The 10,861-nt window shown below is 58.3% G+C and overlaps 1 protein-coding gene across 1 annotated transcript in view; it reads right to left on the bottom strand.

The window, feature by feature from the left end:
• Window positions 1-10,861, bottom strand: part of POU6F1 (POU class 6 homeobox 1) — a 22,806-nt gene that overhangs the window by 4,537 nt on the left and 7,408 nt on the right. Inside the window, exons 4-7 of the mRNA XM_026078207.1 lie at window positions 6,097-6,210; window positions 3,246-3,358; window positions 2,028-2,226; window positions 50-171 (exon numbers count right to left, since the gene is read on the bottom strand). Coding sequence (XP_025933992.1) covers window positions 50-171; window positions 2,028-2,226; window positions 3,246-3,299 — 375 coding nt within the window. The 5' untranslated portion in view covers window positions 3,300-3,358; window positions 6,097-6,210. The remainder of the gene's footprint in view (window positions 1-49; window positions 172-2,027; window positions 2,227-3,245; window positions 3,359-6,096; window positions 6,211-10,861) is intronic.

Raw genomic sequence — 10,861 nt, 5'->3', positions numbered from 1 at the left:
CCCCGCGCGCGCGCTCGCCCGCCCCGCTCCGCGGCTCCCGGGTAGTTACCTGCGGGGCGGCTTGCACGGCCAGCGGGGCCATCGGCTGCGGCTGCTGGCTCGGGGCTTGGCCGAAGGTGCCGGCGGAGGCGACGCCGGCGGAGGCCGCTCCGGGCGCTGCCTTGGCTTTGCCTGGGGAAGGGCAGAGGAGACGAGTTCGAGAGACGCCGCCAGCTCCAAAAGCAGCGGGAGCTAGAGCGGCATCAGCCCCCCAAACCCTGCGCCCAGGCCGGGGGGCTACGAAAGGGCAGGGGACGGGGACCCTCGTGCCTTAGCGTCAAGGCTTGCAGCCCACCCACACGCCGCAGGGGCAGGAGCTCAGCGCCTCCCCCGGGGGCCTGGAGCGCGGCCAGCGGCCAGGACCGTGCCGGGTCCGGGGCGTCTGGGGTCTCTGCGTTCCCGGACTCTCTTGCGCACGATTTAACTTAGCTTAACTTAACTTTCTCTATTTTCTGGGGAAAAAAAAAAGCTTCCTGTCTGAAACAGGTGAAGTTTTACAGTCATTTTGTGTTTTGGGGTGGTTTTTCTTGGTTTTGGGGCTTTTTTTTTTTTATTTAAACAAAAAATGGTTTCCTGTCTGGATTGAAATACAATAAAAAACCAAATGTAACTACTAATAACAAACCAAAAGGCTAATGTCAAACTAAGAAAAAAACAAAAGAAAATGGATACAATTTACCGCACAGGTGAAATCTTTCACTCTTCTGCTAAAGGTTTCTTACTGAAAATTTTCATTTGCGCTTTTCAGCCCTCCGCCCAGATTTGCAAAATGTATTAAAATTGCTTAGTATCATTCACAGTCAAGTAATAGGAAACCTTGTTCCTAATCCCTATTTATTACTTTCAAAAGACCTACTTGTTGCTTGAGCGACCTCTTGTCTTTCTTCTGCTCAACTTCTAATAATGGTAACCCTTGAGTATAAAACCCGCTTAATCCTCTTCTATTTTGGTAAAAAGAAAAAACACCCTTTTCCTGTCTTCTCCTTTGGCTGAAAAGTTTTACCAAATAAATACTTTTCTCATCTCAAAGCCAGGCATTTCTCGGCTTTGGTTCCTGGCCCAGAAATAACTAGAGGTCTGCAAAACTGGAAAAAGCTTTTTAATAAATTTCAGAGCGAAAAGAAGCTGTGTTTCCCCCCCCCCGCCCCGTTATTTTCACAGCACGGATAACACCCAGCGCTTCCCTCCAGGTGAAGACCGTGTCACGGGGCACCGTCTCGCAGCGCTCCCACGGCACGACGGCTTTTGGCGCGACCCGCGGGCTGCCCCTCTCCTCGAGCAGGCAGCGCTGGAGGGACGCTCGCCTCCTTGGCTTATAAAGGACTTAAAAAGACACCGAAGTGCCCTGCTACAAGCCTGGTGGGGTTTTTTTTTTTGGCAAAAGGACAAGCCCAGGGATGCGGCGGTGCTGTCTCGGCCCACCACGGAGGTGACAACCAGGGAGAGGAAAGTCGTATTAAAGCTAAGCCCAAAACGGGCAGAAGAGGGAGAGGACGGCAGCGCCTGCAGGTGGATTCAGGCTGCACCTGCGAGAGGACTGAGCTGCTGGCCAAAAGCAGCGAGGAATAAAGCAGGATCTCCCCGAAAGCTGTGCTCGAGGCTCATTTCCAAGGCCACGTTCCCACCTCTAGGATGGGATGTACCAGACTGGCACCCTGGAGCAGCCCGGAGCAAAGGGAAGAGGAAACCCAGCTCCTTCCAGGGCTGCAGGGAAACCCAGCTCCCCACCGCCGCAGCTCAGCGACAACCAACCTCTATTTTAAGCACTTGCTGTCCTCAATGCAGGATGTTTTCCCCAATTAGCTCCCGGAGCAACTGCTTTTGCTAAATCCTGAGCTCTGCTAAGCATGGGAGTGACGCTCCAGAGTGGGGAGAGAGTCTGCGCTCTGCACTGAAGGGCCGGCGCGGGTGCAACTCTCCTCCAGTCTCCGAGCAGCGCTCGGAGCGGGGCAGCCCGAGGAAGGAGCCCGGGGAGGAAGGCATCTTACCGGCCGTGTCCCCGCTGCCCGAGGTCTCGGCGCTGGGTGGAACGTCCTCTCTGGCCGGGTCAGCGGTCTCTCCTGGCGAGCCCCGCGCTACCTCCCTCGCCGGCATCTCCAAGGCTTTCCGGTCCTCCTCGGCCGGGAGCGGGGCGTCCACGCCGACCTCCAGCACACGGATCGTCTCGTGGCTGGACATCACGATGACCTGGCAACGTGCCCCAAAGCGTCCGTCAGCTCGGGGCGCTCGAGCTTCCCGGGCTCACTCTGCCCCCAGCCCAAATTACTACCCTACCATTACCCTCGCAATTAGCCTAGCAGAGCCCACCCGGTCCCCATGAGAGGGGACATCCGCGGGGACCAAAGCCAGCCCAGGGCAGAGCCTCTCTGCTGTAGGTAATCAGCAGTTTCAGGGTCTCCCTAATTAACCCCAGCTCCGTGTGCATCGGTGGGTGACGTCTTCAGCAGTAAAACACCGCTATTAACGGCCACATCGCTCCCTTTAGAGCCCACGGGCAAAGCTGGCATCCCTGCGCCGGCTAAAGGGAGTGAGCCAAATTCTCTGCAAACTTGTGAAGCAGCTCTAGAGTCAACGCTGATTTACAGCCCCGTAGGTATGTGCTGGACAAGCCCTCCAAAACGTGATATCGTTTTCCCTGTACAATAGTGCACTGGGACACACGAAAAGGGAGTTAAGAGCAGAGATGCCTGCTCCTCTGGAGGGAAAAGCGAGCATACACTGGGCCAAGAGGGCTTCAGATATGGCGAGACACGTCAAATCCACCTCCTGAACCCCAGCAAAAGGCTGGCCAAAGCCCAACTTCCAGGCAGGTGCAGCGTATCTCCACGAGGCACCCGAGCCACAGGGCTCCCGCGGGGCCGCAGACAGCCAAAGCCCTGGGCGAAGATCCAACAGCGCCCAGAGCCTCGCAGGAGAGCCGAGAGCAGGACCCGGGGCCTCCTCTTCCTTTTATTGCGAACAAAACCCAAGATGAGGCAGCCGGCGTCTGAAAGACGGGGCTGAACTTCTGCATGCCCAAGCGTGGGGGAAAACGTGCTGGCTCCGAGCGTGGGGCTGTTTTCCCCCGCGAGACCACAGGCTGCACACGCAGCGGGACTTCGAAATCCCCTCCAAACCCTGTGGCCTTCCCAACCTGCCAGTTCTGGGGTGCAGACAGCTACGGCAGCTTCTCCTGCCGGCCGCCCCGAACCCCGCGACGCCCCTACCTGCTCGTTGACCGTCAGCGAGGCCTCCTGGGGCTGCACGGCTTCGGTGTCCATGGTGTCCCCGGGGAAGGAGGCTGCAGAGGGCAGGGGAGCCGGCTCAGGCTTTCCACATGCTGCAAGCAAGGGACACGGGAGCGTTTGTCACTGAACTGGCAGCAATTCAGGCGTCAAACCCTGGCTTGACCGGGGAGCAGAGCAACCTGGTCTCTGCCGCCGCGCACATGCTCCTCTCCGGCCCTACGATCCACCTCTCCCCACTCCGTGCTGGCCCCGATGGCAACTCGGAGCAGGGCAAAACTGGAGCTCTTCTCCCCAAAGGAGATGAGGACCCGATCCCTACTGTGCCCTTGGCAAATCCTTAAAATTGAGGCATGGCCCATGCGAAACTGCTCCTGTTCGAAGCACAGAGCTGGTCCCCAAGCGATGCGTCACGGCCATCGCGAGCCCCTGATGCTGCACGCGCGAGGCAGGAGAGTCACTTTGCTCTTTCCCGAGGGGATCGGATTTGATGGGGCTGTTTCATTAGGCTGAAATTTCCCGGCGGGCGAGATGGGTTTTTCACGAAGGGAAGGGACTCGGCCCACCTGTTGGAAGGCAACTCTTCCTCTTTTAACGTCCTTCATTAACTCATTTGGTCACGTATTGTCCCCTTGCTGCCTTACAGAAGCATAATTGCCTTTATAAGAGGCTTATGAATTTTTTATTAGCAATGTCTCTGGGATGCATTTAACCAGCCAGCCTGGATGACATTCAAAATTACTTGATGCATGTGCGAAGGTGTCCTTGTTTGTGTAACGGCTCGGGAGCCCGGGGGCATGTTTACACTGGTAGGTGCAGCCAGACCCAGCTCTCCCGGCCCAGGCTGTCCCAAAACGCCAGGCAGCGCGCGCTCGCCTCCGGCCCGGGCGCCGACCAGCGGAGTTATCTCCGTCCGAGGCCTGATCCTGCCTCCCCCCCAGCAAAGGTGCTGGCACGGTGCAGAGCGGCCAGCTCAGCACGCCGCAAGCTCTGTGAATCCGCAATCTCTGTCCCCCACTCCGAGCACCCCAATCGGAGAGAGCGCTTGGCCGGAGCCCCCTAGGGATCTCCACTGATCCAAAAGGGAATTTCTTCCCCAAAGCTGTGTCAATTTGTCTTGTCTGAAGGGTTTTACTTCCGCGAGGGAGCCTGACTGCTGCGGATACCCCCCGCCACCCCGCAGCTCAGCTCTCCCATGATATATTGGCTAGTCATGTCAGACCACGAGGCGCTTCCCACTCAGCCGAAAGGATCCGGAAAACATCCCTTTGGCTGCATTTTATGAGCCGTTTAATGGTGCTTACTGTGTTCTGCATCTCGGAAGCCACCAGGCTCCCGCTGAGGCCGTGGAGCGCATCCTTAGCGGGGCCTGGCATTTATATGCAATTAGTAAACATAGTTATTTGGATCCTGTTGATCCAAAGGGGCCTAAATTGAATTAAGAGCCCAAATTCTCATTTCAAACTCAACAGGGGCCGAGCATCTAATTCCCTTCGGCTGTATTTTGTAAATGCCACTTGTTATTTATCATCCGCAATGAAGCGACGCCCGGGGTCCCAGCAGAGATGGGGCTAATTCCACGGCGAGCGCCGGGAGAGGGCTCACAAACCCCTCGCTCCAGATCCGCCCCCTTGCTTGGCTCTGCCGGGCTCAACGCAAAGATTCCCGCAGATCCCCAAACCAGCGCGACCCTACCAGCCGCAGCGAGCTGCAAAGTTTTAGCCCTGTTGTCAGATTAAATGAGGACATTTCGAGCAGGCAGTGACTGATCTCTGGTAGCTACCGTGAATTTTTAAACCCGGCCTTAGCTTCAGAGTAGACAAACACCTTGGGATGCCAGTGCACTGTTTAATTAACAATTTATTCTAGTGCAACAGAGAACAGAGCAAGGGACGAGCGAGTGGCTTATGCAGGCATCTGGCAGTATTAAAAGTTAATGAGCTCTCCGACAGCCAGAGCCCGGCAAAGAGCAAGGAAGTCGGAGGAAGGGATACCCGCACTGCCTGCGCGGGGCAGCCAGAGAGGAAAAACCAGAAGCGCAAAGGTGCCAAGGGTCCGGCTGCAAAAAGAGCGAGTGAGCTAAGGAAAACCTCTCCCGCGGGAAGAGGGACTTTCTGAGTTTCTCTGGGGGCAGCTGGGGGGCTGGTGGGGGGACGGGGAAGGCTCCGGCCCTGCGTCCTGCACAGTTCACCCCACGGGGTGCCGCACGCTCTAGAGCGCTGCTGTACGTGACTTTATCTTCCCTCTGCATCGCCAGGCCGCGTTGGCCTGGGCAGCCGCCGGCCGGACTTCAGAGCAGCCCCCGGGGCTTGGCTAACCAGGAATAACCACCCAGCGCCTTCCCAACGCTCGGCACGGGGCTGCTCCTTCCTACCGCTACACCGGAGCCTGTCGTTAGGCGAGACGCATCCCGAGAGCGGAGCGGTATCTAAACAGCTGCGTTACCTACGCGGCACTAAATCCCGTCCCGGCGGAGAAATCACGCGGTTCCTGCGCTAATCCAACGCGCGGCTGCACAAGCAGGTCACTGAGCCCCCGTGGGAGTCGAGCGCCCGACTCCCTCGGGATGCTTGGGAAACGCCAGGCAAGGGAAGAGCGGCCGGAGAGCAAGGGGAGGAACGGCCCCGGCGCCGCTCCGCCTGCGGGGAGACCCTTCCCAAAAAGCTGGGGCGTGTTTTAGAAAAACAGAAAGCCTCCGTGGAGCGCTGCAGATTCCCCCTGGAGAAGTGCCCGGAGGGGACGGGGAGCACCAGGAAACCTCCAGGAAGCGAGCGCATCCCGACACAGCAGCTATCTGCAAGGGAGTCCGGGGCCGGGAGCCCCGCGTACTCACTCACTGTTTGCTCCGGGCTGGAAGGAGGCTCCTGCCGGGCGACGGGGTGGTCTCGCAGGTCCTGCTCGTTGGGGCAGGCTCTTCGGCTGCGGCCGTCTGGGTGTACTCGGTCGGCTGTAGGGAAAGGAAAACCACAGCTGTCTCGGTGCTGAGAGCGCCCGGCACGGCTCCTTTCGCCCGGGCGTTTCGGGAATGTCTCCGGATGCGATGAGGAGCAACGAGATCCCACGTGTCTCCGCAAGACGGGACAACTAACGAGCATCCTCGTCCTTGCAAGTTAATTTTCCCGTTACTCCTCATCGCTGCCAAAGGAGATGGAACAAAGCAAAAAGGAGATTCAAGGCTAAACCGCGAGCTGTCCCTAAAGCTGCAGTAACCAAAAGTTAACGTATATATGCACTTTCCTCAGCGATTCGGAGTTTGCTGATCTAAGGAAGGCTGCAGAGAGCAGCCCTCGGATTTATCCGTCCAAATCCATCGCAAGCTAACAAGTTAGAGCACCTCGCTCAGAACCGCAGGTTTATTCCAGGCAGAGCAGCGCAGCGCAAGGCTGGAAAGGGCGGGATAACGCCCGTCCTCTAGCTGCCGCCTTCATCCCGGCGAGAGGCTCGCGTCTGTCCGGGCCTGCCCCGCGGGGGAAGCCTCAAGAAGAAGAGCGAGAGGTTTTTTTTCCCAGTGCTGTGCAAAGAGACCAATTAGCGCGCGAGACGATTAAACAGACATTTCATAATGTCAGGCTCGGCGTGGCTCGGCGGCGCGCTTCGGCTTGCGGCGCGGGCCGCCTCTCGCCTAGCAGACGCTGCGCAGGTTCGTAGTACCATTTCATTTTGCTTCTTCACACTTTTTTTTTTTTTTTTTTTTTTGCAATTAATGGGACAAATAATTTGGCCAGATGGTGGTGTTAAGTGCAACGCAGCAAGAAGACAGCCATTTCACAACAGATGGTGACAAGGAAATGAAATGCACAAAATAATAATAATATAAAAAAAAAGAAGGCAAAAAAAAAAGAGAGGATAATTTAAGATGCTCCGAGTCTCACTGCGAATATAATTGCCATGTTAATTACAAGTGTTGATGAGTCAGAGATGTAGCCACTTGCATCCCAAGTGGGTGGAAATCTAAGTTTGAACAAACTTGCCACAGGTGAGAAGCCCTAAGAGGTTAATTAGACCTGGTCTATATAGAAGATGCTTTGGACGCGGTTACAGCTTGCTAATTGCTCACTATCGTTATCCTGCCTCAAGTCTTTTGGATGGACACTCCTACTCCAGGCTGAGAATTTTTAATGCACCATAGGCAGCGCGACAGCGAGGCAAAGCACCGCTGCCAGGCAGAGAAACCCTAAAAGCTGGCGCTAACGCACCGATTTCTTTCCCCAAAACGGTGCTGGGAATTATTGCACCGGGTTTGCGCATCTGGCAGTGGAAAGCGGCAGGGAAATGCACACGGTGGCACCGAAATCCTGACCGTCTCCCTGCTCCTGGGCTCTCTCTCCCCGCAAATAAAGCGGATCGTGACAACGTGCGGCGCCTCTCACCTGCAGCTGTCCCTAGCTGCCGTCTCGCACGATTTTATCACGACATCCGGCGTGGAAGGACCCGGCCTGGCAATCGTGCCGTCAGCGAGACGCGTTTTCCTCACTGAATTTCCAGTTCTCACGGTTGGGGAGAAAGGTTTGAAAACTTTGGTTTTTGTGTGTTTTTTTTTTTTAACAAATTAGCTTCCTTCCTGAAAAAACATCTTTTTACCTTTCTACAGTTTATCTTTCTAAAGACTTTTTCCGTGACTGATCCATTACTGACCAGCGCTCCAAGCTGATCCCGCTTTCACGAGAGCCAGCCTGCGCGAGAGCAAACGCAATCGTTAAAAACGGCATCGGCGTTTGATTTTCCTCGGGAGACTCCCAAGCTCATTTGGAATTTATCTTTTCTAAACCCCAGACTTTTGCTTCTGCCGAGAGGCACGTTCCCCCCGACGCCGAGGTCCCCAGAACATTTTACAGCTAGCGGGTCGCCAGTCGCAGCCACGTTTAACAATGGGGAAACTGAGGCAGGCGACGAGATGGGACCCACCACCCTGGTGAGCAGCTCTCCGACCGCCGCAGAAAACATCTCCACGCACCCGCGCTCTGCTCCGACGGGCTCACCCAGCCCTTGCCTCCGCTGGGCGCCCAATCCCTGCCTAACCCGAACGGGAAGAATCGCACTCGGATCCTTAATGCAAAGCGCTGGTGCAAAGAGGCTTGCGGGACTTAAGAGCGCCTTGGGGCATGCTAAAAACCACCTGCCTGCGCGCATGGATATTTTTTCCTGGTGGGAAAGGAGCTGAACTGACCGGCCCCAACCTCCTCATCCAAATCTTCCCTCTACGCAGCAAGAAACTTAACCTGAAGGCGACTGTAAAACAGCCCGTTTGCAGCACTAGACTGCAGCAAAACAGCCTTTGCGCCCGGCAGCATCCAGCCGCCGACGCAATTCCTCGCCGTCCTGGTCCGGCTGCTGCAGCGACGTCATGTAAAAACCAGTCGCCGAAGCCCGGCCGGGTATCCCGAGGTGGGGGGGATCCAGCTCCGGGGACCACAAAATGCCCGGTGCGTCGCTTGTAAAAGCCGAGCTTTGCTCTCGGGGCCAAAGCCCGCCTGGCAGGCTGCAGCGCCGAGCGCGCTTCGCTGCCAGCCGTGAATTCCTGAAGGCGGGGGCTCCGCGGGAAAAGCTGGCGACGGCCTCCGCTGCAGGACCACGAAGGCTCGCGCGGCCGCGGGGGGAGGCATGGCAGCTCCCCAAAGCGCTCGGTTACTCAGCGCCAGCACGAGTCAACGTCATTCCTGGAAAAAGCTACGCCGGGGCCGGCCAAATCCCCAAGGCGAGACGGGGAAAATGCGTTTAGGAGCCCGGAGGGAGCGATTCCAGTGCAGGCGGAAAGATGCCCGGCAGCCACCCGGGGCCGCGAGGGAACAGGCTGCCGGGGCAGCGATAACAAAGTTTATCCAACAGCTCCGGCGGCCAATTCGAGCTGGGACACGCACCCGTGGGCCCCGGCTGCTGGCTCCGGGCACATGCCGGGGCCAGCACAAGCCGGGCAGGGAAAACCCCTCGGCGGAGCAAACGGAGCCCCCCGACGCGCGGCAGAGGCTCTTCCCGGCCCGGATTATCTCATCCGAGAGCTGCGTTTTGACATGCAAAGTCCGTACGCGAGGTGGAGCTGCGTTAACCGGAGGCTGGTTTGCATCGCTTTGGCCCCGAGCCTCCGCGGAGCCACGGGGGAGGAACCGTGGCGCGAGCACGGATCGCTCCGAGACCCCAAGTGCAAGGAGAGATTTGGGCGACCTTTTGGTTGCTCAATCACAGCGTTTGCTGTTGCAGCCCGGGCAAGCGAGCAGGAAATACCAGGCGCAGGGTCCTCCTCCGAGCGCCCGGGGAGGTCTGCAGAGCCGGCTCGGCTTACAAAAACCGCTTTAAAAAAAAGGGGGGAAAAAAGAAAACGTTTTACCAGCGTTTCCTGCCAATTTGGGGGGTTTAACTCCTCTGTTGGTAAAAATCCTCTTTGCAGCATTAAACTTTTCTCTCCTGGCTGCGTTGTGTTTTTATTTGTTCGGTCGCTATCACCTTAGATACCTTTAATCCCATGGCACGCGCCACGGGAAGGCGCATGGAAACCCGCGCTCCACTCCCGACGGGCCACACGACCTTGGTTGAATCCCTTCATCTTTTGCTTCCCGCGTTTAAGGGGTTCCTGGGCACGAGCTCGTCCTAACCCCAAACGAAACCGGCTCCGCGGCACCCGCGACTACGGGGATCCCCTCCGTGCCGCTGCCTGGGGCAGGCCGGTGCCGCCGGCGGCCACACGGGTCCCCGCGCGGATCCGCTTAGAGCGGAGTCGCAGCCAGCGACTTCCAAGGAATCTGCTAATTTCTCTGCAGAGATGGGAAAGTATTTTTATTCCCGTTGCACATATATGGAGCAGAGGGATTAAGCTCAGCTCCCAAGGTCATGCAAGAGGAGGGTGGCGAAATCAGGAGATTTCAGACTGCGCTAGAAGCTCCCGTCTGTCTCCCAAAAAACAGCAATTGCAGCATCCATCGCTTTCCGCCTGCTGGTCTGGCGAGCGCTGGGGCCGGCGTGGGGTGAAGCCGCCCTGAGGGCCCGGGACGTCTTGGATGGACGTCGCAGGACCCACCGGCCTCGTGCCAAGCTGGGCATCCCCGCGTGCTCTCCCATTCCCAGGCTGCTTAGCCCGTGCCCTAAGCAGGGACACCCGGAGAACCCCCCCCTTCGTGGGGACCGGACCCTCGCGACGTCTGGACGGCTCCGGCTCCGGAGCGAGGGAGCCCCCCGGCAGGGAAGCAGCCGCACGGCTCCCGCTGGGTTCGGGTCTCCCCCCCCCCCAATCCCAAGGGCGGTTTCGAGCCGCGCGCCGGGGGGCGTTGGGGGCTCAACCGGCTGCGCACGGCGCTGTACGTGCGCGAGGGGAGCCCGGCCCTGCTCCGTCACGGGGGGGGGGCCACGGGGGCAGCCCGCAGCCAGCGGCGCGTTTTGCTCCGGGGTGGCGATTTGGGGGTCTCCCGAGGGCACCCCCAGGCGCTACGCGGGGGGGGGGGCAGCTCCCCCGTCCTCCCCCTGCTGGGGCTCTGCGGCACCCAAAAAACCACCCTCCCCACCCCAAAACGCAAGCAAAGCGGGGGGGGGCTCAGCGCAGCGGCGGGAGCTGCCCCCCTCCGCGGGGTCCCCGGGGCAGTAAGTCCCCTGGGGGGGGGGTGCAGGAGACC

This window comes from Apteryx rowi, unplaced genomic scaffold (genome assembly GCF_003343035.1).
Source record: "Apteryx rowi isolate R43461 unplaced genomic scaffold, aptRow1 scaffold_475, whole genome shotgun sequence".
NCBI classification, from domain to species: Eukaryota; Metazoa; Chordata; class Aves; order Apterygiformes; family Apterygidae; genus Apteryx; species Apteryx rowi.
Note: the sequence above shows the minus strand (reverse complement) of the source record. Positions and strands in the feature narration are given on the sequence as shown.